The 26,959-nt window shown below is 46.2% G+C and overlaps 1 protein-coding gene across 1 annotated transcript; it reads right to left on the bottom strand.

Moving 5' to 3' along the window:
• Window positions 1-4,838: 4,838 nt before the first annotated feature.
• SLC44A2 (solute carrier family 44 member 2) lies at window positions 4,839-25,353 on the bottom strand. Its single transcript, XM_026660599.2, has 22 exons — window positions 25,341-25,353; window positions 24,646-24,694; window positions 24,276-24,349; window positions 23,044-23,128; window positions 21,727-21,811; window positions 20,976-21,092; window positions 20,695-20,755; window positions 19,919-20,042; window positions 19,305-19,388; window positions 18,331-18,443; window positions 17,427-17,558; window positions 16,473-16,572; window positions 16,090-16,182; window positions 15,760-15,847; window positions 14,176-14,438; window positions 13,953-14,047; window positions 12,861-12,964; window positions 12,304-12,377; window positions 11,657-11,727; window positions 11,285-11,373; window positions 10,673-10,757; window positions 4,839-6,914 (listed from the first exon to the last, which is right to left on the bottom strand). Exons 1-22 carry the CDS (start codon window positions 25,351-25,353, stop codon window positions 6,808-6,810), a joined length of 2,106 nt encoding a protein of 701 aa, XP_026516384.1. The 3' UTR covers window positions 4,839-6,807.
• Between the last annotated feature and the right edge of the window lie 1,606 nt (window positions 25,354-26,959).

Raw genomic sequence — 26,959 nt, forward strand, 5'->3', positions numbered from 1 at the left:
CAAACAAAATACAAATACAGAATAGATGAGGGGGGGTTGGGGAATCTCTTCCTGACCCCCGCAGGTGACTGCCTGAAGCATGAGCTGTGAGCAGAAAGGATTGTGGGGAGCCTGGCGGCACTTGTCCATCCTATCATGAAGGGAGCATGGGAAGAATCACTGTCTGGCTGCTCACCTCACACCTGTTATGAGGTGGGGTATGGAAGGGCTCAGATCTTCTCATTCCCTGCATTTGTGTGCATGCATGTGTGAGGCTCTTACCCTCAGCACAATGCGGAAGACTCACCTGATAGGACTCAGGCCCCCCTGCCCTTTGAGCCTGGATGACTGTATTTCCAAGCTGGAAATATGGGAACACTTGCCAATTTCTCCAATGCTCTCTCCTCTCCCTGTCTTGTTACCATTCTCCATCCTTCAGGGTCAGACTTGGGCAGGAGGGGAGAAGTGGTAGCATCCTTCTCCAGCGCTGCCCACAGATGGGGGTCCACCCGTGAACAAATGCAGTCTGTGAGTGCTCTTTGCCTCAGACTTGAAGGTGGACAGGTGACCAGTTCTGCACTGCTTACTCAGTCCATCAAAGTCATGTGAGGATTGCAGGATCAAGTCCCTGCTTTGCTAGTCTTGTGAACTCGCCAAACAAGCCATTTCAAGTCAGCTTCCAAGCAAGAGCCAATATTATGCTTGGGTGCATTGTGGCTTTTAAAATTCTGTACATTTCACTTGGAGAAGGTTTCAGACTGTTGGCAAGTTGACAATGCACATAAATAATAACTACAACAGCACATCCCTTGCTAAAGCAAACTTTGAATGTGCTGTTCCATTGATATTACTCTCTGAAGAATTCAGTTGATTTGTAGGGTGACCAGACAGCAAATGTGAAAAATCAGGATGGGGTGGGGGGTAATAGGAGCCTGTATAAGAAAAAGACCCAAAAATCGGGACTGTCCCTATAAAATCAGGACATCTGGTCACCCTAGTTTATTTGAGACCCCATGACACTGAAGTAGCTGCATAGCTATTTCTAATAACTTACATTTGTGTTACTTGCTAATTTTAGAGTGCAGACAGACACAGCACCTGCACACTATTATCCTGGTTGGTCTAAGTGCACTTATGATTTTCTCCATCCATTGTCTTGTTTAGATGCAGTCAACAAAACAGGATCCTGCTATCTACTGTTGCTGAGAACTCTTCAGTGTAAGGAAGAGTCAGAAAATGTTTGATTTTGGATGGATGGGTGACCCACTGAACAGCCTTTGTTTGGGGAACACAACTGAGAGAAGAGATCTGAGGTTTTACCAGAGTAGCGCATATGGAGAAGGTGGTAGTAAGTGCCTTTTGGTTACAGTGGTGCTACGGTAGGAGAATTTTTGATTTGGTTTCTTTGCATTTGCTAAGTCAAAGTATCAAAGTGAAAGGGAGGCTGTAACTGTAGGGGAGAAGAAAATGTTGCACCATTTGTGGAAAATATTGTGGAAGTGTCTAGAAATTTGCCGAGATTTATTTGTAACTCTTTAGGATGATTTTGATAAGTAGCTGAGTGACCTAAGTTCCTGGAGATGAGTGCTAATGTCTCCTTAAAATGTCAAGAAACAACAGCCAGTGATGGCTATTAGCAACTTTGGAGTCCCAGTCTTTGATCCAGACTCAGGGTATGTCTACAGTGCAGTCAGAGGTGTGATTGTAGCTCAGGTAGGCATACCTGTACTAGCTTTAACCTAGCTAGCACAACTCAAAATAATAGCAAAGTCTCAATGCAGGCTAGCAACATAATGTAATCAAGATCCCAAGTGGGCTTGTACATCCCATGCCACTGCATCTTTACTATTTTTAGCCATGCCAGCTAGATAAAGGGTGTAATATGTAGACTGCTAGACGGCATTTTTATCACTGTCATCTACCTCAGCAGTCTGGACTACTCATTGGTAAAGACACAAAGAAGCTCATCCACACAAATGCTCCCTGTGTTGCTAGCATCAGTGTTGGACCAATGGTGGAGGGATTCCCTAAAATGACCTGTTTAGTTAGGGACAGGGAGTCTGATTCTCTCTCTACTGAATTTTCTTTGGTCCAGGCTTTGAGCTTGCTGTGTCCTCCCTTTCCCACAGTGAAAATCTGGACATTTGGCGGAATTCAGTCAAACACCCTTCTGCATGTGGTAGAATGTTACTCTGTTATGACAGCAATGCTGATTTGTTCACCTACCTTATCAGAAAGAGGAGAAATGAAAGTAGTGAAGAGATTTCAGTTGACTATTTGTCATGACCGTGTAATCTGGCTAAGGATTAGCCACACAAATCAGAATGATCCACTCGGAGGAAAGCCAAGCTCGAGTCCAAGTAGGCACTTTATTTGTGGTTGGAATGCTGACATCGATATAATGGAATATCACATATATATTGGAAATATACACATACATCCCCACTCAAGGTTGTTGGTTTTTATTTTATTTTGCATAAAAGGCCCCCGTGCATAGAGTGAGCATCTTTGGGAAATCAAAGGAAGGGACAGTTATCACAACAACAGAGAGGCCAATCCTGCAGTCTTTGTACAGACAAAATACCATTGCAGGATCAGCCCTGAAGGATCCAGGGAAGAAAGTGGAACACGAGTGGTTTACAGAGATAGAAAGGGGTATTTTAAAGGCAGTCAGGGACAGTTGTTCTTAAAGGTAAGATGAGCAGTTATGGCTTTATGATGCAGCTTAGGTACGTCAGGAAAAAAAGCTTCTAATCACACAGTCAATTGAGTAACAGAAACAGGCTTCCATAAGGAGATAGTGAGACTCACCAAGTCACAGCATAACGATCAATCACTGGAGTTTATTTTGGGGCATTAGCATCCTGCCACACAGTGTGCATGTGTAAATGAACTAGACTGTCTTTCCAGTCGGAGTGATTCAATGACAACATTAATATTCTGAACAGCTCCTTAATAAAAGATATGTCCCTTTGCTGCAGAAGGCAGAACCCCTCCAATGTTTATCTACTTCAGCAGGATGAATAAAGAAGCATGTTCATTATAGTATAGTGTAGGTGGAGTTGTCATCTTTAAAAAGGGGGAAGAGGCTACGTTACAATTATATCAAGACTATGAAGGCAGAGAGAGGGCTGCTTTGTGGTATTAAATTCCCTAATGGAAATCAGATTGAACTGGGATTTCCTTCCCATCCTGTTCCTTACATTTCATAGTTTCTTAGACCACAACTGAGTCTGCAGAATACATCCTAAGCCAAAGCAATGGTTTCTGCTGGAACTATGCTTCCTCATCAACTCTTGTATGCCTGAAATTACAAATCTTTCCATAATGACTTAAAATGAGCCATCTTATGAGAAAAATATCCTAAGAACAGAAAGACCCTGAAATCGCCTTTGCTGTTGGTCCTCCTGGGCACCTGCTATTTTAGAACTTTATTTCTACAGTAACCAAAATGATTCTATTAGAAAAATAATTAGCAGTTGAGCTGGAGAAACAAGCAGCAGAAATAGACCACCCACAGAGCCTGTCCTCATGCAAATATCCCTAGCAGTAAAAACAAAACAGAAGACGGTGGAAGAGATGAAAAAGAGCAATAGACGAGCAGACTAATCTTGCACAAAACATTTTGCGAACATTTTCCATTAGATGCCAGTAATTCACATCTGTAGTTTAGTTTCTATAACCACTCCTGTCCCCTTACCTAGGTGACCATCCATCCTGGCCTTTTGAACATCCTGTGTCTGGTGCTTACTGTCCCACAGCCCATCTCTGGTAAGCAACATTTGATCAGATCGTCTGTTTTCAGGTAAAAATCATGCAAAGGATCATGCGCTACAAGTCTAGGATTTTGTGCCATGAATAAAACATTGGGGATGACGTAGGGGAAAAGCTGGTTTTTAAGGAGCAATTGCCTTTTATTTCCTAGAAATGCAGTTTGTCACCCTACATTTATGATGAGTTAAAAAAAGTGGCATTGTAAATAGATGATGTGTAACAGGACATATGAAGTCCACACAGGGTTATATTTTAAAATGGGAAGGGGATTCTAAAGAAGTCACCAGGAGTTTATGTAAGGGTAGAGTGAGAAATCCTTTAATGTAGCTTCTGTGGACATTTTGGGTATATATAGCCCTATTGAAGGGATTACTAGCTGTCAGGCAAGGCCAAGCCGTAGGAGACAGGTAGATGATGCCAGGTTTGGAGACTTGACTCCACAGCACACAAATTATCTATGTAACAGGCTGTAGTTGTTTCAAAGAGGTTAAGTTTAGCCAGTGAGTCATTGACGGGGGCAACTCCTGCTTACCATGCTCAGGTGGTTTTTTTTCCTCAGTTCTGTATAGGTTCTTATACTGCACCTGTGGCATCTGAGCAATTTCCAGTAGTGAGTTAAGTGACTCAACAACTTGGTCATTTTTATTTGCTTATTTAAAACTAAAGCAAAATATCCAAGGTAACTGGTTTTCATTATAAACTACCAACCTTTCAAACGTGCAAAACTGATCATCCATTGGAGAGAAAGAAAACTAACAAAAGTTTATATATATATATATCCATCACAAATTTACTGCTGTAATGAGATCATCTATGCCGGGACGGCGAACCGCGGCCAGTGGGGGCTGCGATCGGCCGAACCTGCTGCGTCAGCAGGTAAATAAAACTGGCCCGGCCCGCCAGGGTGCTTATCCTGGCAAGCCGCGTGCCGAACGTTGCCGACCCCTGATCTATGCTATGCTTCAGGCTGGTGTGATTTTATGGCTAAGGGGCTATACCAGTATCTAAGATCTCTGCTGAACGGAAGAAGCAATATTGACCAATAACAGTACTGGAGCTCATGGGTACAACTTAAAAACAAAATGTACAAAACCAAAAAACCCTTTAATATTTTAGATATAAAACAATTCTCATATCTTACAAAAAATACTACAGGATCAAAAGGTTACTAGAAATAGGTATAAAAAAAGTAAAATATAACCTTTAGCACAAATTAAATGTTACAAGTAACTGGCCAAATTAAAATATTTGAAATAAAGAGTTCCTTTTTGTTTAAAAAATAAAAGTGTCCAGATAACCTCACAATGCCTCTTTGCACCTCTGTGCTCCTGCATCATTTGGAAGCTGTAAACCATCCAAATAGCCCCATTTCAATTTGTTTAAGCAGATTAAAAATAATAAAGTCATGAGGTTGACCACCTTTCCTATCCCCAAGAAGGCCCCTCTACACTAGTGAAAATAGAACCTGTGATTCACAACTAGCAGTAGCAACGGTGGATGCTGTAATGCAGCCCGACACCTGTCCTTTTTCCCACCATCCTGGCCAACCCTGCTCACTGGTAGAAAACTGAGTCCTGTCTACTCTGCGGCTTCTACTGTTGCTACCAGAGGCAGAGTTGCACCTGTGGTACATTACCAGTTTTGCCAACATTGGACACAGTCAGAGAGATGACCATTTAAAGGAAACCACAGTGATTCTTAACATGACTGATAACTTAATTTGCAACACTGGGCTTTCTAATGTTCAGTGGCATTCCAGTCTCACTTTTTCTCTCACACCTATTGCTGGTGTTTCTCTAGGTGGAAACTGCTCTTGGACTGGAGCTTCCCAGCAGGTGCACCCATCAGATGGTGGAGGTCACAGAATACAGTGGCTTTCAGAACGCTGAGGCAAGTTTGTTTGACCCTTTGGCTTCTTTCACCACAGTTAACAATACATTTACATAAGCCAGCTCTTTTTATATATATATATTATATATATATATATATATATATATATATACATACACATACACACTTATATATAAAGCAACAGTGAGCATCCTTTCTTTCCCATGCATTCAAATGTGTTTTTGCATATAATGCTGGATTTTTCCAATAAACCAAACAAGTTAAAGGTACAGAAGCAGCACGCTCCTGGGCTGTCAATCGCACTGAAGAGACAAAACAAATACATAGAGCTTTCATCAGTAATACTAATGACTATCCAGACACGCAATCTCCCTACCAAGTGCTTATCTGAGTATTTTGCATTTCCTCTGCTGTTCAAGTTCTACAGCTTGATTAACACTGCAGGTTTCTCTTCTGTCCCTGCCATCATCCATGAAGACAAGGCATTAGTAGGTGCATTCCTCAATCAATTAAGGTAATTAATGTGTCCAACATGGTAGTATCTGAGTGCAGTCAAATATGTCAATGATGTTCTAGCAAGTTAATGGAGGAGGTAATGATATAGCTTTACTGGTGTGACAGATTTAGTAGTTTTATTTTAAAATTCATTTGGTGTCTGTGAATCTGTGATTGGTGCTGGCTTCACACCTGTAGACTGAATTCAGTCTCTGAAATAGATGGAGATGGACAAAGGCAGGGCAAGTTAACCTTACATCAGTGGGCCTCAGCTGTAAACTGACCAATTATTTCTTCATCTCTCTCCTGAGACCAACAAAGTCCCAGTAGTGCTGAGTTCTGCAGTAGTGCATACCTGTCCACTAGGGCAGTGGCCTCAGTTTTTACTTAGCAATGCCTAACAATCTTACGTAGAACTATTGACACTAATCCCTTCTCTCTATCTGAGGAAGGAAAATCCAGAAAAATGCTCTCCAGAAACAATTTCCACTGCTCTGGACAAGCTTGTGGCCAATGCAGAGGCTGACAGCCAAAGCCGTCCATCTTAATTTGAGTAAAGGATACTGCAGTTCACAAAGTACTAGCAAGGTTTGCATATTGGACTAATAGCACTTAATGCTGTATGTTATCCATGCAGCTTTGCTCCTGAAATGGAAACTGGGAAGGGACAAATAGAAGTGAAGAGAGCAGTGAGGAAAGAGGAGGCTGCTATGCATCCGAGTGACCTTTGTTTGTCTTGTTCAGAAGTTTTTTCAGGTCAGACGACATGAAGTAAGGCTTTTCAGATGAACCATCGTTACGTTCCAGGTCTTCCACTGCAGGGGGGAGGGAGGGGAGGTTAAAATACAGAGCTTAAGTACTGCAGGGTTGTAAACACCTCAAACTAGAACCAGTTACTGGGCATGCCAAGCCCCGGAGGGATACATTTGTTTTCAGTGACATTTAAACAGCACGTGCTCTCACATCTACATGCACAACCTTTCCATGATTCAGACTGAGTTGGATGCTGGGGAAAGTTGCTGTGGTCCCTATGATGGTCATAGAAGGTGCAGTTAAGAAGTCTAGAGACAGACAAGTGCTAAAAGAGCAGATGTAATCATCCGTTAAATACCCAGTTGAGATGTGGATGCCCTTCTGCTTCTCACAGGCAGTGCATGTATGTGTATTCTCTGTTTCTTCTAAAGCCCTTGATGTATGCAGCTTCCAAATGTAAAAGTCACAATTACACTTGTACCACTCCCATTTTCAAGACAGAGTATTGGACTCCTGAAGGGAGGCTGTTTATCAACATCTATTTGGAAGAAGCAGGGGGGCTAAAGTGTTAGGTTACAAATCAGCTAAGACAGGGGCTCCTCCTATATGAACAGAACAGGTTGCTCAATACTACCATTGCCTGGAAATACAGAGATTACCATTACTTGGGGATAGTGTGGCAAGACAATGCTCACTCGTTGTTCTTCAGTATAGTGTAACTGCTCATGACTTGACTGTAAAGCAAGTCACTTGTTATTTGTTTGGCACAGTTCACCTAGTGTACAACACCCTTGTCAACATACAGTACATCCATCATAATTAGGCATGTCCCTGGCACAGAATATATTGTTCAGATGCTAGCTGTTCAAGGCAGAGCAGCAGCTCCAGCAAAAGCCATCGGAGAATAGCAGCCAAAATCACAGAGACCATCAGCTTCATGGCTTAGTGAAACAGTCCTGGAATAGTTTGAGGTTGATGGTATAGTGATGAGGGCACGGGCATCGACACCCAGCAACTTTTTCCTAAAAGGATAAGACTCAAAATATGGGAACCTTATTTGGATGGGAATTTGTAATGCAAGATTTGGCAGTGTTCGCAGAATTGAGTCCTCAAGGAAGAGACTCTTCCTAAATCAATCAATCAAAATAAGACAACAAACCCCACACAACATCCTTCTGGTCCTTAATATAGTAAGGAGAAAATAAGGTGAAGATCCATCGGGTGTTTGCGGGCATATGTTTTAGATGCCGAAAACTTTAAAAACTGGCCATCCGTCAAACCTCTCTAGATTCAGTTGTACTGTTTCTGTTCACCATCATGCTGCAACACCTCCAAATGTAATATCTGCCATTTTCTCTTGCTTTTCCAGTCATTAACACTGGGTACATAATCCCAGATTCTTGTGGCATCTAGATTTGATGGATGGTCTAGTGGCTAAAGGGAAGTCATAGTCGCTATTTAGGGAGTCCCTTTCTGTTCTATGTAGCTCAGCTTCAGTTATTTTCTACCCAACTGTCCTGACTGCACTGGGCTGTGAGCTAAGAAGCTGCCAGGATCTTATTTGAAACACCTGGAGGCTATAACCCTGGAAAGCTGCTTCACCCCCTCCATCTATCTTTCTCATGGAAAAATGGGACAATCATCATCTGAACTACCTCAGGAATGAGCAGAGTTCTGTAAGCCGGTTACCACAAAGATCCGCCATCTTCCGTTTAGTTACTAGTTAAGTGAGTAGCCAACCAGGAAGTGGGAGACAGACTGAAAGAATTCTATACAAGTCAAGCTGTACATACAAGTGAAAAGATCAATTACATTTTTCAACTTAAAAAAAATTGTATTAAAAAAATTCCTGCCAACGTGTTCATCCCCCAAAAATAACCTCTCTCAGAAAACAGCAACTACAAGTTTCCTACTTTAAACAGAGAGAATTCCATTTTGGGACACACAGGTTTCCAGGACCCTCGTGGACACAACAGATTTGAAAGTGAAGCATATGTCACCTAGTAAAGAAAACTTCAGATCTGCCAGCTGCATTTTGCATAGAAATAGTAGTGAGAAAAGTGGTTAATTTCTCTTTGCAGCTAGCTAGGGGCTGAGGAAAATACAGTTGCATCCAGAACAGATTGACATATGGGCAGCTGTAAACCTCTTGATCATTCTACAAATTAGCATCTCACCAACTGCAAAGAGAAACAGCTCCCCCACAAATAGAACATAGAACGGGACAGAGCAAAAGTCAGTCAACTTTTAAGGGACATTCCAGAAGTAGCTACAATGCCCCTTTCATTATAGGCAATTGAGAGTAGAAGAGGATGCAAGGTAATTTTTTTAAATGAGTGAGATATACACTATCCTGTGTATATATAAACCCAACTTTGGCTTCTGTGGAGGCAGAGTCTTGTTGCTTAGGTTAGCAAAATGTATCATGCATCAATGGACAGGTGGGACTCAAGCTTCATTCTAGAAGATGATTATGTCAAATGCACAAGAGTCCCAATTACAGTTCCACCCATTTTGGTACAAGAATATCAGTTGGGGGAAGGAACATGGATTTGATACAGCATTCACCCACTTGCACTGTCCTTCCAAAATCAACACCACCTCTACCCTCAAGAATTCCCAGGACAACCAGCTGAAAATCATGCACCACCAGGGTGGAGTCTTGGAAGAATACCACACAATTACAGATTGACTGGGTGAGCACAAGTCTTCTACAAGACACCCACATGTGCTTAGCCCATCCTGCTCAGAAAGTTGAGCACTATCCTTGGCTATCAGCACTTTTGGATGATTCTAGGCTGCCCTTCAGCAGGATTTCACTCAGCTCTGGGGACATGTAGTAAGGTCGCTCAGGAGATCCATCATTCCTCTCCAGGTCTTCACCTTTTCACAACCCCAGGAAGATGAAGGAAGTGGCCACGGAAAGGAGGAATGAGAAGCAGTGGAGGAGCAAGGGGAGCAGCACAGCAAAAACAGAGGGTATTATCTACAAAAAAAAAAAAAAAAAAGGAAAAACTGACGTTAGTTGCAATTAGATTCCACCACCGAGATCAAAGCACCAAGAAACTTAGAGAGACTAAAACAGATTACAAAGAGTCTAATTTTGAGCTACAAATTTCTATTGCTACCAAGCATGGTGTACAGGAGCTGCTTGTTAGAGTGGTGATGGAGGTGGTGAACAGGGAGAGGCAGAAGAGAACTTCACAGTTTTAGAAATGATAGAAGGAGTTAGCTTTCAGGGGTTCTTCCATCATCTCATTTTATTCAGGGTTTTAAATCACTGATGCCGAGTTAGTGCATGCACGTTTTTGTACGCAGCTCTTAGGGGGAGATTTTGAAGACTTGTACTTCTAAATCCTTTGGCATTTTTGAAAGATTTGCCCAAGTGCTCTAAGCCCTGGGCACATCCTTCCCATTGCAGCCCATGCACAAGAGGCAGCGTTTGAGATTAATGGAGCTGTAATGCAGAGGAAAGCTGGAGGTTTGCCAAGGCCCATAACAGCCTTTAATGGCAACGAGAAGTATGGGGAAGCCCTAGACTAAGGAAAAAAGTATGACACCTCAGTTCCTGGGAACGGGGAGGATGGAGATTGGAGCATCCCTTTGTGGTGTGCTGCCCTCTTTTATAAGCAGAAGCCATGTCGGTGGAAGTAGTTCAGTAGAGCAGAAGCAAACTATGAAGTGACAAGTAGTCAAAGAAAGGCTGCATGAGCCAAACACAACAGAACAGTTCCACAGGCCAGCCCTCTGGGGTGACAGAGGTGTAGCCACAAAGTAATACTCAACTGAGCACCAAAACCCATGCGGCCCAGTTACTTACAGAAGCAGAGGAAGAGGGTGTCCACACACATGGCATAGACGCTGAAGAATCCATGTGCAATGAGATAGGAGCCCATGATCACAGTCTGTAAGAGAAACCGGGTTGTCATCTCAATGCTGAACCTAATTATTTTGGGGCAGTTCTCTGCCCTGTGTTAGGAGGTCAGACTAGATGATCACAATGATCCCTTCTGGTCTTGAAATCTATAACCTGATACCAGTATGGAGAGCAAGACGCTGCAGAAGGTCCCTTGAAAGAGAGAAAAGACCTGCTGAACTCCACTCACAGTTCCCCCTTCCGTTTCCATAGGAAAAGAAATGGCCCTGTCCAACCTGATTCAGGCACAGTAGCACCAGCGAATGGAAGCTGGCCAGGCTTGGCTCAGTGCAGCTGCCTGGAAGTGCCCATGGGGAGATGTGCTTCTGCATTAATTGGCTGACTCCGCAGAGAAGCCATGGTTTGAATGGGAAACTGAGAATGAGCTCTCCTTCCTTTACAAAGAGGGACTCCTGGAGGACAGTGAGTGGAGGAAGCTTTCTCTGCTCAAGCTGCATATGTTCCGGAGAAAGGCTAACGTCCCTAAATTCATTGTAAGGCAAGTAAGATACCCACCAGGATAGGAACCCAATAGTAATTGAGAGGAGGTGCAGTGTCCCGAACCACGTCTATCCGCTGAGTGAAGAAGAAAAAGGCGAGGATTCCTAGAGAGGAGAAAATAAAAATACAGATGTTTGTGAGATGCACTAGTCACAAGCAAGAAAGGGCAACATTAGGGGGGGCTGACGAGGGAGGAGGAAGTTGAATTTAGAGACTTAGTAGGGGGATTATGGAAAGGAAGTTGGTTCCTGGAATGGCTGGGGAGATTTGCAAGGAATTGAGAAGATGCAAGGACATGCAGCTTTCGCCAGTCTCTACAAACACAGGGTTTGGCGGAGGGGCTTAACCGAAGTAAGCCCTGGAAGAGGACTGGGATCGCAAACTTACCAACACTTCCCACGATGAGGAGTTTACCAAGGAAGAGCAGAAAATCTGTGACTTTATCTAAAACAGCCACCCTGAAAACAGAGAGATGTGAATGTCTTTCCGTACCCTCCAGGATGGGAGGAGAAAAAGAGGCAACGTGCATCCAGGCTCCTCTGTGATAAAGACAACCCAGGATAAGAGTTGCTAAGGGGCTAAAAACACAATGGTTTGTGCAAACCTAGAGCCAATTTGCAGTTCCCACCTGATATCTGGCAGATAAACAGACCTTGGATATCCACAGTGAGAGTCAGTTGTTCACACAGGCCTCTGAAATGGTTTCAGATACAAAAGCCACCTTTACATATCCCCAGAGAGGCTACTTCCAAGTGGGACTAGAATATCTCCCTGTCCTCTTACCTCTAGCTACTGCCTCTTATTCTCCATTCCCAACACACCTTCTTCCACAGGTCACCTATCTATCTGTGGTCACCTCTCTATCCGTGGCAAGGCATCCCAAGCTACTTTCATGGATTTGGCTGTACCCACGTCATGCCCTCAGTCAGCTACCCTGGCCAAGCCTGGTAAATAGTAGCCCTGGGGAAGAGGAGCCATTTCCTCGTTGGGTAGTCTTGGAGGAGGGAGGATCCCACCAGTTTCCAGGTTCTTACCTGATAATGTTCCTCATGAGCAGGAAGAATGCATTCTTGGCTGAAGTGCAGAAGTTGGTGCCATAGATGGCAATCTGGGACGGATCACAAAGAAGGACACAGAGAAGAAATGAGGTTACTCAGTAGGAGTCATGGCCTTTTCCAGAAGATTTTGTCCTGAAGCCTAAAGATTGTCACCAAACTGTCGCTGTACAGATTAGTCATTCAGAGCCGCATTAGGGTAAAGAGACCCCCCGCCCCTCCGCCCTTTCACCACACTGCCAGGGCAGAATGTGCCAAGCGGCCATTCTGTTTGAAGCCTGTGCCATCTCTCACTAGTACACAGGGCAGATCTGATCTGCTGATCTTGTGGACACTGCTGGATGTTGGGTCACTCACGTAAGACAGCCAATGCCTCTTAAGACCTAAATGAGATCTTCATGGAGCTAGGGGAAGCCAACCATTGATGGGGTGGGAAGGAGTGTTCAGAAACAGTCCCTTTTGGAGAATCTCCAAATCTACTGTGACCTTCCCTATTCACTGGATGTTTGGTGGCATTCTTAAACTGGGGTCCTCACCATGATGTATGCGTTCCTGTTCAGGAACTTGATAAATTTTTCCAGGCACCAGAAGCAGCATTTGAGACAGGTCAGCAGGAACTTGGCAAACTTATTCTCAGCAGCTAAAAGCACACGAGACACAGTGGAAAGAGTGTGGAGCAGAAGAGAGTTATTCTTTGAAACAGCAACTCTTCAAGTATCAAAAATCTCAGCACCAGACACCTCGCTCCCTGCAACACACCCTTCCAACCCCCATCCTGTGCACAGTTCCCACCCATATCTGTTCTCCAGACATTTCTCTTTGCTCCTTTCAGCTTAACCCTATGTCACAGCACCATCACTTTGACAGATGTAGCTGGCAGCTACCTTCTCTTGCACAGATACTTTCAGGAAACATAAACCAATTTTCTTTTTTAGCCATCCACAATCACAAGTGTCCTCAGAGAAGAAGCAAGCAGCAGTCCCTCACTTCATCCTGAGCATCCCATGTCAGTTTTAGGTTGGGTATTCCAGTTAGCCACAGCCATCACGCCAGCGGAAGCACTGGGATTTTAGTATTCTCGTCTGGAGTGAGAACCCTACCCACTGGACTGTACTACTCCTGTGGACAGAGAGGGTGCTCTGGAGAATCGTACCGGGAGAAAGGTCTCACGTGTCGCTCTTGCGCTTTAATTCAAAGCTCACATTTCACAATCACTGAAGTCATTTGGTCAGACCAGGACTATAACAGGGTGTCAAGTGCAATTCTGCACAGAAGTACAGAGCCATTCTACTGACTCACTGCCAATCAGACCAAGTGGGTTAATGCCTACCCAAGAGGAGTATGTAAGGTCTCTCTGCCCACAAAGGCAGAAAAATCCAGAGAAGAGGGGGTCTGACAGAGAAAGCCTTTAGGAACAGCTAGGCTCAGAAGGAAGCACAGAGTAGTACCTATGTTTAAATTCAGTAATAAGATACAAAGGTAAAGGAAAAGGGCAAGTTTGAAGTAGGGCAGGAACACCATCTACTTACACGGACCAAGTTATTCTGAGTTGTGACTCGACATGGAGAAACTTTGCTCACCTTGTTTGTCCCCCACCTGCCCTTTCCCAATTATCCTCAACTAGGTACCTTTCAGCCTGTGATCCAGATACTCCAGAAGGACCCTGATGATCTGGACAATGGCAAGAATCAGAGACCCAAAGGCCATCGAGCCAGTGTGATACCTGCCACGGGGAAGAGGAGGAGAGGACCTCTGTAAGATGCAGCTTCTTGGCATTTTTGCTTTTAAGTTATTTCTCCTGTAGCCAACAAGAAAACCCAAACCTCTCTTTGGAAAAGCTTCAGTGCTCACCTGAGTGCCCGGCCAAAGGAAGAGAAGAGGGGGAAAGCTGGCATGTCATCGGGTTTCTTGAAGGCCCAATAGTAGGAAGCAAAGGCTCCGGCTAGCGTGACCTGGCCCAGCGCAATCACAAAGTTGGCCAGCCAGAAGAACATAAAGGCATTATAGATCTGGAAGACGATGAGGTATTTGTGGTAGGCCGTCACGCCCCCATAGAACGTGAAGAGGCAGCGGGCATCTGGGCACTTCTTGGTGATGTTGGTCATATTGAATGTCTAGAGAGAATTAGAGATGCTCAGATATTGCAGAGATGAGGACCATACAAGAACCTAGATAGACAGTAGTTCATGCCAACCCAAAAGCCACTTCTGGAGTTTGAGTCCAGGAAATTATTCTTCACTTCTCATACACCACGTTCAACCCCAGAAGCAGTTTCATTTCAGATGGGTAAAAGAACTTGTCTACACACTACTCACTGAGCCCCTGAGAGTACTGTGAAGATCTCAAGTGCCTCAACATCACAAAGATGAGGGGTAAAGGCATGAACTAAACTCAGGGCGGGGAGTCAGGAACTCCCAAGTTCTAATTCTCACTCAGACACAGGACTTCCTTTGCAACCTCAGCCAAGTATGTGCCTCAGTTTCTCCTCTGGAAAATGGGAATATATATTTCCCACCCTCAAGAGGGGCTTGGAGGTGGAGAGGGTCAAGTATATACAGTGGTTAAAGGAGGATTATGAGGGGGAGGAGAGCAATCAACAGATATGAAGAGTGTAAACATGAACAAAGGGTGGGGAGGGTATAGTTTAGCTAGCCCGAGAGACTGTCACAGCAAATGGGAGCCATATGGTACTCCAGGGATGGAGGCTACAAGTAGCCGCCAAATTGGCTTTTGCACAATATGTCTGCTCAAGAGACTAATCTTATTAAGTCCAACATAGATTCATAGATTCTAGGACTGGAAGGGACCTCGAGAGGTCATCGAGTCCAGTCCCCTGCCCTCATGGCAGGACCAAATACTGTCTAGACCATCCCTGATAGACATTTATCTAACCTACTCTTAAATATCTCCAGAGATGGAGATTCCACAACCTCCCTAGGCAATTTATTCCAGTGTTTAACCACCCTGACAGTTAGGAACTTTTTCCTAATGTCCAACCTAAACCTCCCTTGCTGCAGTTTAAGCCCATTGCTTCTTGTTCTATCCTTAGAGGCTAAGGTGAACAAGTTTTCTCCCTCCTCCTTATGACACCCTTTTAGATACCTGAAAACTGCTATCATGTCCCCTCTCAGTCTTCTCTTTTCCAAACTAAACAAACCCAATTCTTTCAGCCTTCCTTCATAGGTCATGTTCTCAAGACCTTTAATCATTCTTGTTCCTCTTCTCTGGGCCCTCTCCAATTTCTCCACATCTTTCTTGAAATGCGGTGCCCAGAACTGGACACAATACTCCAGCTGAGGCCTAACCAGTGCAGAGTAGAGCGGAAGAATGACTTCTCGTGTCTTGCTCACAACACACCTGTTAATACATCCCAGAATCATGTTTGCTTAATAGGTGTTAACATGTTCAGTTGTGACTATTCAGAGAGCCCCTCACCTCTGGTATGCAGGTCTGCCCAGCATAATCACATTCAGACGTATCGTTAAACACCTTGTAGACAGCATCATTAGAAGTAGATAAGAAACTGGGAAGAAGCAGTTAAGGGGATTCAACTTTATGAGACTGGACCCAATTCTCTATCTGTCCCATACAGACCTGCTCTTACCATCCTGTTAATCACTTTTTTTTTTAATTTGATCATGATACTGGATACATGTAAGTAAATAATCCCACAACATTTCTAGCCTTCTGAGGGATGTGAGATTTCTGCCCCCACCACACCAGGGGTTCTTTGTGGGTGGAGGAGAGAGGAAAATGGAAGGATACACAGCGGTGCTGGCCCAGTAAGCAATGCAGAGACACACCAGGAAGAAGGTGCACAGAGGAAACACCAGCGACGTCATGATATAACCAATAGCCCTGCCAGGGAAGAGAGAGTCAGTAAAAACAACAAAAACCCTTCCATTGCAAGGGAAATCCAAACAGGGGGAGGAGAAACCATCCACAGACAGCAGCTTGCTTTGCATAGACCCCAAACCTCCCACCACAGGTTTGGAATCGCCACTGCGCAGCCATCTCTATCATGGGCCAGAGGGGGAGACTTGGCTTCAGTGTTAGACCCAGCAGGAGTTGGTCCTCACCACTCCCCCCAAGTGAGCACAGCACTCCCCACTATTGCATGTGGCTGCTGCAGTCCACCCGAAGCTCACCTGCTGGCTTCCTTGATGAGCGCAATGGCAATGAGGATCCTCTTGCGGAGGAAGATGAGTAACAGGATGATGATCACCTCCATGATGCACAGGATAATCACTGAAAGAGAGAGGGGAAAACTGGAGTCGTACCATGATCAGAGCTCTGGATGCGTGCGGTTTCTTTGTAGTAGGATCCTACAATGCTGGCCCCTAGATATGAGAGCAGCACACCTTGAAGAGACCACCTCTTCTTCCACAGCGTCCTAAGGAAACCCACCAACTTTGGGTTAGCATTATCACTGATACACCTGGGTTTAAACTCTCTAGAGGCTATGAGCATAGATATCCTCTGTAGGGGACGGTCTACATTTTTTTCCAAATAATTGACCAGGCAGTTGTGCGATGTCATTGTCCTCCTTAGATGTTGGTTTCTGAAGGAGTTCTCCCTTCTCTCCAGTTCCCAGGCATCCAGGTTGCAAGAGGGACAAAAACTGGCGGCCTTCTCGGCCGCCTCAGCAGAAAGTCAGAGGACTGAAGGGCCACGGAGGATGAACTCTCTTCCCTTCACATCCCCAGAGGAGCTTAGGAAAAAGACAAATGTCCTACCACTGCCCATGCTGGTGGGCCTGTTATGGAGATTGAGGATTCCTGTCTCCAGGAGCAGTCAGTCCGGCACTGAAATTCACATCCACCCCAGCCAGGCATTTCTGCCTGTCGAATGCAGCCATGAACACAGTCCCCTGATTGGGACATCACATATAGAGGTATGTGGGTTTTTGCTGTGCATCTGTAGACCACCATCTCCTGTTCTTGCAGGACAGCAGGACCTAAAACCCTCATGATGTCTTACTTTCTAGCCTCTTCCTCCAAGCAAACGAGCGCAAGAGATCAGCATACAGGAGTGCTTGTTGTCCCACAGCCCCATGTTTGTTTGCATTGCACTAGGCCACGTAGAGCAGAAGAGAGACTTACTGAAGGCCAACCACGTTTGCTTCAGGTGGAGATAGACACGAAGATCCGTCTGGAATCCCAGGTCCTTCAGGGAAACATCAGAGCCATCTTCTCCTTTTAGTCGGGCATATTCCATGTAACAGTGGACGATTCCTGCAGTGGAAAGCAGAGATTTGACTGCCTTAGAGTGAAACTGTTAGCAGCCTCTGATTAACCTCATGCTCAGAGTATCTGCTACCCAGCGGGAACTATCTTTAAAAGGAGACTGTGGGGAGGATCTGTCAGCTCTCTGAGACGCAAGAATGAGGAGGCTTCAGTCAATGCATATCTACAGGAGCAACTGCTCTCTAAGCATTCAGGGGAGCTCCAGGCAAAGAGACGACTGATAACTGGAGAGGGCTTTGGCCCCAGCCCCATACAAACTAGGGTTAAGCGACAGACCAAAAGATGTCAGCCAGTTTAGTCAGGTCTCCCCGCCCCCCAGCAGATGTTCATGTGTGTTCCCACCCTGGTCTACACAAAACGTACATGCTGGATAGGGTCCAAACTTGCCTCCTTCTTGGAGCTTACTTAATTTTTATTGTTAATGTAAACAAACTTCTGACTAAGGTTGGCTGTTCCTCAGCTTTTCCTTGCAAAACTCCCTGTCCCTCTGCCTCAGAGAGGGATATTCCCATCCCCTCTTGTATCCTGGGTTGGAAATAATAGGGTCCACCTGCTAGCATAAGTCAGTGGAAATAACTGCGTCTTTAGGCAGAAGAGCCCTGCAACCCTACTGCAGTATCACAGCGAAACAGAACAGACTAGAACACAGACTGACGGGCTAAGTCACTAAACCAATCTCAGATAGTTCTGCAGGGTGAATGCGAAGAGAGTCCCTGGAGCCAGCCTCACGTCAGAGACCCTGGGCTCGACTGCCACTCACCGTATCCCAGCACCAAGATTACCAGCACAATCATCACCCAGATCATGATCGCAGCAAGGAAGCGAAGCAGGACAACGAAGATTAAGCTGAACACCATGGCAATCACGAGACCTCTATGGAGGGGAGAGAGGCAAGTTCGTGAGCACAGAACCACACACAGAAACAAGCCCGCGTCAGAGCTTCCCATTTTCTGTGCCCTGCAGCTTTGTTCCATTAACTGATTTAGTCTCTTGTTTTTTCCTGTGAACTTTAACAGCAGCAGAAGGTGCTAAATTGGCAGGCTTACTGATGGAAGTCCTCTGTCCCCAGAGTAGATGCAACACAAGCAGCTTCAGAGCAAACTTTCCCCTAAACTGCCTTCTCTGTGTCTCTCATTCCTGGAGGAGCGGGGGGAAGAGGTCAGTCCCCAATGCCTGTTCAAATCCTTGGTCTCTAGATGGGGGCTACCAACAATGGGGGCAGTTAGTCCTGGCTACACGTGTTCTGCTAAGAACTGGACCGAGACCCACCAAACTCATTGCATACAAGATGCCCAACTGTCAGAGGTGAATGACTCAGCCACTGCCACATTGGTGGTGGATTAGAATCGGGGGTGGGGGCGGAAACCAACAAATACAGAAAAACAAACTCTGGAGTCCATTCAGATCCCAAACCAGCCAGTCTCTCTAAACTCCTTTATTTCAACATAGTTCCACTACCACCTTTTTACCATCAGCAAAGTGGAGTGGAAAAATCCCCACCACAACCTCATTACACAGGGGATAGAAAAACTCTACAGCTTCCATAACCAGCAAGCTTTGATACACGTTCATTCAAATGCCGCACTGTTCTCAGACAGCACATGTTCTGCCAGACTCTGCACCCATTAAGTACTAGCGGCTCCCTGGCTCCGTTCCCATACAGCTCTGTCTGGAAGGGGGTCGGACATCATGCTCTTTGTATGCATTAGCTCAGCCATTCAGGTCTCTGCTTACATTATTATCCAGTACCAGGAAACTGTGTAATCTTCAAAGATCTTCATGGCCAGTTGTCTTGCTTCCAGAACCACATTTGCTTTTCTGGAATTAAAAACAGCAGGGAGTTGTGGGGGGTGGGGGTGGAAGAGAGGCATGTCAGTTTCTGATCAACCCTGCACTCTTTATAGGTCGACCAAGGCCCTGTTGGTGCCAGGATAAGAATTGTTCTCACTGAACATCCGCAAAGCTACCTCATTGTCTTCCTTCAGATACCTTTTTAGAACTCCGCTGTGATGCCTACAAACATTTTGTTAGTGACTGGGCGGTTGTTGTGCCCGTACTCACCCAGCTGTCTGTCTCCACCTGTGTCTGGTCTTTAGACTTGGACTGTAAGCTCTTTAGGCCAGGGACCCTCTGTTCTGTGTTTGCACAGAGCCTACCACAGTGGGTTCCTGGTCCAGGACTAGGGCTCTTCAGTGCTACCACAACACAAGTAAATAAGCAGTATTTCACTGACAAATTATTTACCATGATGCCTTCTGGTCATGTTCTAACATGACCAATTTTCCTAGCGAAGACAAGCCCAGAGGCACCCAGGATACCTCGCCTCAGAGATGAGGCTCAGAACTCACTTGGCCCCCTCCACCAGCTCTGTCACGTTCCTTCGTTTTCCCATTCCATCTTCAAAGGTTGTGTCGTTCCCAACCATGATGACCCCTTTCTTGGTGTTGATTGCTGGTAAACACCTGCGTGCCACTGAGGGATGAAGCACACAAGGCACAGGTGAACTTTGGAGAGCAAAGCAGTCTAATCGCCACTTGCCTCATCAGGAAAATCCAGTACCCTCAGGTAAAGGCCAACAGGAAGTGCTTTACACAAGTGTCAATACCACTATCCCCATTTTACACATATATGGAAACTGAGGCACAGATTAGGGCAGGAACTCTGCCATAGTTCCACATCAGATCAGCAGCAGAGCTGGGTTTAGAACCTGGCTGGTTCCCTTGCTCTCATCACCATACTGCACTCCCAAACCCAGCAGCTGGTCTGCTCCTGCTCTTATCCAGCAATTTAATGGGGGTTTTGCTCAGTCACTGCCGTCTCCAATACCCTGTCGCAGCTGGTTGGATGTGCCACTGGGGGAAGGAACCTGTACCCTTGTATTTGCAGGTCTCTTCCAAGCAACCTGCAAGGGAATGAACTGGAGTGAATCCTAGTTAGGGGGACACAGACACATGGAGACCAGCTGGTAGTAACACACCTGTGTGCAAAGCTATCTTGGATGTACATTGCCCTCACATGCTGTTGCACCAGAGGCAACAAACCCTGTCTGAACTTAAACACTAGCCGTATTCAGTTCCCAGGACCCTTCCCAGCCTCTTTTCCTCTGTTCCCCAGTCAGACTTACAGGGTTTGCTGGGAGTGATCATGGACGGACAGTCTCCATCCGCCAGCACTTTTGGGAGGCTCTAGAAGAGAGAGAGAGAGAGAGAGAGAGAGAGAGAGAGAGAGACATGTTTAAATGAAATTCTCAGCCTGAAAATTTCTACACCATTCACTCTTCCTCTGGAGAAACATGCAAGCATCAGGTTAACATCAGAGAAAGAAGAGTGCAGAATGGCACCATACTGGGACCAGTTTTGAATAGTTTACTTCTAAAATACATCCCATTCCTTTAATACAACTCACCTTCTGCGGATTGTTAAACCCTGGGACGCAGAACTGCTTGTAGTAATCAAAGTCTTTGGTTTGTCTCCTGGCATTCTGGTACGTGAGATACTGGTCTGGGCACTTATTCACACAGATCTGAAAGACATGCACAGTACTTAAGACTGAAAGAACCGAGTGGGGCTATATAAGATCTAAGTATCATTACTAATCAGAGAGGAGCGGATGAGACAGACACCAGGTCACTGCTCCCTCTTGGGTGAGGGGCAGCAGTCTGCTAGCCAGCATCCTGTCCGTTCAGTCTCAGCCTACAGTTCAACTCTTGCCCATCGTGCCATAAAACTCAAAGCAAATCACCAGCAGAAGCCACTCATTTTTCTCCTGTTCCTGCACCTTTCTCTGGTCAGGCTCTCAGTTGTTATTGCAATGCCCAGGCACAACCAAGAGAGGGCATACCGCACCAAGTAGCTCCTCTCTCCCGAAACCCTGTGAGAGACAAACACTGGGAGACGTGCTCTATGTATTTGGCTCCATACCCAGTGCCCACCCAGTTACAGGATTCACTCATGGCTGACTGGAAAACAACACCCCCTGCTCCTTGGGCGGGGTCTGCGTGTTATCTGCAAGGACATTTGCTAAGAATAGCATGTGGGACACTGCAAAGCTCTTATTTAAAACCTTCCAAATGAGAACAAAGCAGGGGTCGGAGCCCCAAGAGAAGCAGCAACGAGAGGTGTTTGGGAGCATGAGAAGCTGCGGAGAGCTGTGTTACCTGTTTGGTCGGACACTGGAACTCCAGCAGCACCAAGGGGCTGGCGCACTTGATGATGTTGAAGTAAAACAGGAAAGGCTTGTTCCTGCAAACAAGATGACATCGCAATTTCTGGAATCTCCTGTCCAAGAGGGGAACATGGGACCCAGGAACCTCCCGCACCACCTATTCTACTCCAGGCCTGAAGTGAGACCCTGCGCTGCCTTGCCCATCCGACTGCACTGGAGAAGTCACACTGTCCTTCCACAACCAAGGGTATGTCTACACTACAGGATTAATCCGAATTTAGATAATTCGAATTTGGGAAACAGGTTGTATAAATTCGATTGTGCGCGGCCACACTAAACACCTTAATTCGGTTTTTAACCACATTAATTCGGTGGTGTGCGGCCACACTACCCCATTAACTTAAACACAGTAATTCGGTGGTGTGCGTCCACACTAAGCCTAATTCGAATTAACAAAATCGATTTAGGCTCTACTCCGTTCGTCGAGGTGGAGTACAGAAATCGATTTAAAGGGCCCTTTAATTCGAATTAACTGGCTCTGTAGTGTGGACGGGTGAAGGGTTAATTCGGATTAAGGCAGCTAAATCCGAATTAAAGTCCTAGTGTAGACCAGGCCCAAGACAGTTGAGTGCTTTTGAAACATTTATACTGCTTCCCTTTTTACAGGCCGAAGAGCTGGAGCAGGAACCTAACGTCAAATGCTCTGTCTCCCCAGGCTGGAGAACCTAGTTCCAATCCTGCTCTTGTATCTGGCTCCCTGTCAAGAGGTTCATCTCTTGGGATGAGAGAATCGCAGCAATACACTTCCTGGCTGATTAGAACTGGAGCTGCCACTTGGAAAATCATAATGACCCACACTTGGGTGTGAATAGAGCCTAAAAGGATGTGTTGCTCAGCCTGGGTCCATAGCCTCTATCTGCAGCTCTAGTAGTCTCTGCTCTTCTTGCTTTGCCTAGTCTCAGGCAGCGGCCAGTGGAGGGGGTGGTTCTCACACAGCCGAAAAACGGAAGGTAGCACTGAGCAAACAGATAGGATTGTTGGTGTCCCGCTTTATACCTCACAGGAGCTTGGGGTTGGGGGGACAGAGGGAAAGGGGCAAATCTCCCCCTTCCTAGCAGCCAGGGGAGGGGAGGAGATACAGTTGAATGGAGTTGTAGGGAGCCACGAAATGAAGGTTGTAGTATTTTGAGGCTATATTGCTTCTAGAGGTGTTATGGAGCAAAGACAGGACGTTACTCAGTGTTCCCATGTAACGGCAAACCAGCTTCCCTTGCCGTCTTTTAAAGGGAGAGAGATCTCAGACACATACTCATTGGGAGTTCCCAGCTGGCCACAGAACTGCCCGCGACTGTCTGTAGGGTAAATCACCTTCCTGGGGTCACCGTGTGTCCATGCTGAGTGGGAGAAAAAAAGGGCTACGATTAACCAGGCAACCTTCATTCCCTTCTCCCACCTCACCTGCTGTATGAACTTGCTGAGTCAACCATTGGCCAAGGGCCTCCCCCGGTTAGCAAGTGAGCGCGTATAAACACCCTCCTCCCCAAACAAATCAATGGGGCAGCCTCATAATGGGTAGCCCCACCCAGAGTTCTCCTCTGTGCTGATCTGACATGGCTGTGGATACATGGACCAGCCTCTTTCAGCCTCCCTTTGAAACAGGAGCAGACAGAAAACGGAGGTAGTGCATGAAATGACAGCCTGCCCCCATGAGTTTTCAGCTGCTGAGGAGCTAAAGGGATTGTCCCAGGGTGGCTGGGCCCTGTGAACAGACCAGGTCTGGCTCCCTTGTGCCAGAGTAGGTGGGCCCAGTCGAGCCCATTCAAGGGGATAGGGCTCCATGTGGGGCTAGGAAGGCCTGTCAGAGGACAGGCAGAGGAGTGACTGGGGCAGGTTGTTCCTGAGGACAGAAGCCACAGACGAGTGGAGCTAACCCTGGGGATGGATCCCTGGAACAAGGGCCCAGGTGCTCAAGGAGATAACCCCGGTGCCAGCGTTCCAGAAGAAGGGAAGCTGGGTGAAACCAGGAAGCTGTAGGAAGCAGGATTACCAGAAACCCCTAGAAGGAGAGGCCACAAAACACTAGGACAGAGGTGAGCTGAGGAACTGGTTTTGTTGGTTTGGACAATAAACTTGCTTCAGTAATACTGGCCATGGCAGCATATGCTTGAAAGCTGAGGAGAAGCCCTGCCACGTCACAGTCAGGGATCCTGCCTCGAGGAGCAGGGGCAACTCCACCTGCAAGAGGAGAACCATCCCTCCTACCCAGAAACATCACCTGTTAGTGGCTGGGCACTGGGTACTGTGCCAAGTACTGCCCTGTGAGCCACCCCCCTCACACACATATGTAACATCACAACACAGTAAGCATTTAATCACTTGTCAACCTGGTGTTTTTACCCCAATGCCTTTGTGTCTGTTGTACCCCAATGCCTTTTTAGGGCCTGTCCCGCCAAGATCCGAGTCTAGAGGTGTCGGGGGTGACAAATGCCACTCTGTTTCCTAAAAACCAGAGAAAGGAAGAGAGGGCCTCATGCTCCCTACCTACGATTCCCACAATGACATAGCCAACAATGGCGACGACAAGGAGGATACAGCAGATGATGTCAGTGCAGCTCCTGAGGGAGGAAGGAGAAGTAAGAACAAGATCAGGCACTAGCCCCAGAAGAGCATGGAGACCGGAGCACTCACTAGGACCCCCTGCTTCATCCCAGCACCCCCCTGCAGAAACCAATCACATCCATGTTCTAGCTGAGACGTGGTTCCTGCCTCCAAGGTCTCTGCGGCAATCAGCATTCCACAGTCACCTACTCTTATGATTGCCACCGCAGAGTTTCGGATGAGAACAAGTGTTCTCTGCTCTGCCTGAGGAGCACCCCACTCCTATTGCCAGGTGCTGAGCGGCTGCTCTTACCTGTCATGAATGGGACCTTTGAAGGTTGGGTCATATTTCTGTGGCGTCCCTAAAAAGAAAGTCAGAGAACGCTGAGTTAGCCATCCATTTGGAGTAGCATTGGGACAGCAGGGTAACTTTCCCCATCCTTTTCCTCCTACTAGGACCTGATATGGAGCTACTTCACACCCAGGAGAAGCAGGAACTTGGCAAATATTGGTGTTGGTTAGAGATGACAAATATCCCTTTCACCAAGAGGCAGGGCAGCTGGTAAACTGAAGCCGAGCAAGAGGAAGTGATTTGCCCAAAGGGACACAGCACATCAATGCAACAGCCAAGAACAAGACACCATTTGCCACAGCTCTAACTACTTGGCAATGCTTCCTCTTTGCCGCCACCGGACACAGACTGAGCCAAATCTGGCCCCGGTGGGGTATCCATGCAGCCCTGGAGATATAACAGAGAGCAGACCATGGCCCATTGTATTTACTTTTCAAAATCAGAGTTGTGCATGTCTGCTATGTTATGGTGGGGAAGGTGTGTTGAGGAAGTCTGATTCTAAGTCTAATTGTCTATTTGTGGCAGTTGAATTTCTTCCCACCAAGAAGAGAAGAACTCAGGAAGCTGTGGGTTAGTAATGAGTCTGGGGCTCTCGTGAGCAGGAGAACTTCAGTTCTGTAAGACACAGGCAAGAAAGATTCAGAACAGGAAATCACCTGCAACCACCATTTTCTGGGCTGATCCTAGCCATCCCCCAGGAGCACGGGAATTAAGGAAAATGCTCGTTAAAACAATCCAGCAGCACAGAAGAGCAGCAGAGACACAGCCACCCTCACCTGCCTCTGTCACACACCAAATACCAACAAAACTCCAGGCAGATCTAAAAATACCAGGAATTCCTGCCCCAAGGAGCAGTTTGTGCCTTACAGCCCGCTCCGTGAGCTTCCCAGGACTGTATTCTCACCTTTTTACTTTAACACTTCATCGGCTCGAGAACTGCTTTAAGTCACTGGGGCAGGTGGGGAATTTAAAAATAAAGAGACAAATTGCTAGAGCCAAAACAATTAGTAATGCTCCTAGGAAGGAAGGAAATGCTGGCCATCCATCAAGGATGTCAGGTTTTCCCCAGTGCCTTCCATTCAAGGATCTCAAAGCACTTTACAAACAAAACATTTATCACCTATGCCTCAACCCCTCCGGGAGGCCAGTCAGAATCATAATTCTACAGATGGAGAAAGTGAGGCACAGAATGGAAAAATTAATTCCTCAGAGTCACACGGTGAATCAGCAACAGAATCCAGGCGTCCTATCTCCTTCTCATGAACTCAGCCCACAAAAGCATGCCTCTGTCTCCTGAAAGCTCCTTCCACGCTTTCCCTAGGTATTTTCTGTTCTTTCTGGAACTGGCACCCCTAGTTTGAGTGCAGTAGCAATAACGCTGCACAGGGGCAGGAGAGATGCCAGGAAAGTACACCCAAAGCAGGGGACACATCGCAGGAGACAGGGTCTGGGAAAAGAGGAACAGATTTAAAAATTTTATTAAAGCTAATGTTAAAAAAAATATATAATACGTAGGTTGGGAAAAGAGCGTCTGTACATCTGGGTATAGTGCTTAGAGATTATCCACAAATATAAAGTTAGTTTTTAAAAGTCATATGATACATAGAGTACAGAATCAGCACTAACCCACATTTAGGTGACTAGATTTAACAATACAGTTTAGATATTAGAATACTACATCCTCATCTTGGCACCATGGACGGTGCGGATGGAGGAGGCTGGAAGCGGGTTTCACCTTTACAACAAAGGCCCGGAGACTACCCAGAACCAGGGAGGAAAATAATCTACCAAGACATCATTTTTCTTCCGATATCCTAGTGTCCAGGGCTGGAAATAACTCGGTGCCTGACTGTAGAACAAGTTTCCACACAGCTCCTCGGCCAATTCTTAGAGAATGTTTCCATTCAGCTCCTGGGAATTTTCCAAGAGAGAAAGTCACCAGAACTGTTTTCAGAGCCTCAGAAGAGGCCCAGGGGCCCCTCAGTCAGGTTACCCAGAGCCAGCTCCAGACCTAGGATAGCAAGTTCTATCTAACCTAGAAATCCCTTCTCCCTACAGGCTGCAACCGCCCATACCCACCCAAGCACTCCTTGGATGGAATTAGGGTTACCATACTCAAAAAATAAAAAAAGAGGACACTCCACGGGGCCCTGGCCCCACCCCTTTCCCACCCCCGGCCCCGCCCACCTCTGCCCCTTCCCCGCCCAACTCCGCCCCTTCCCCAAAGTCCCCGCCCTAACTCCCCCTCCTCCCTCCCAGCCACGCAAAAAGGGCT

This window comes from Terrapene carolina, unplaced genomic scaffold (genome assembly GCF_002925995.2).
Source record: "Terrapene carolina triunguis isolate 2854851 unplaced genomic scaffold, T_m_triunguis-2.0 Scaffold833, whole genome shotgun sequence".
NCBI lineage: Eukaryota > Metazoa > Chordata > Testudines > Emydidae > Terrapene > Terrapene triunguis.

Bases quoted from the DNA above. Each gene is read 5' to 3' on its own strand.
- SLC44A2 (XM_026660599.2), bottom strand. The intron at 16,183-16,472 runs GTGAGCTTCGGG...CTTCCCTGGCAG, and splicing joins CTCATCAAGGAAGCCAGCAG to GGCTATTGGTTATATCATGA. The intron at 11,728-12,303 runs GTAAGAACCTGG...CTCTGTTTTCAG, and splicing joins CTCATGAGGAACATTATCAG to GGTGGCTGTTTTAGATAAAG.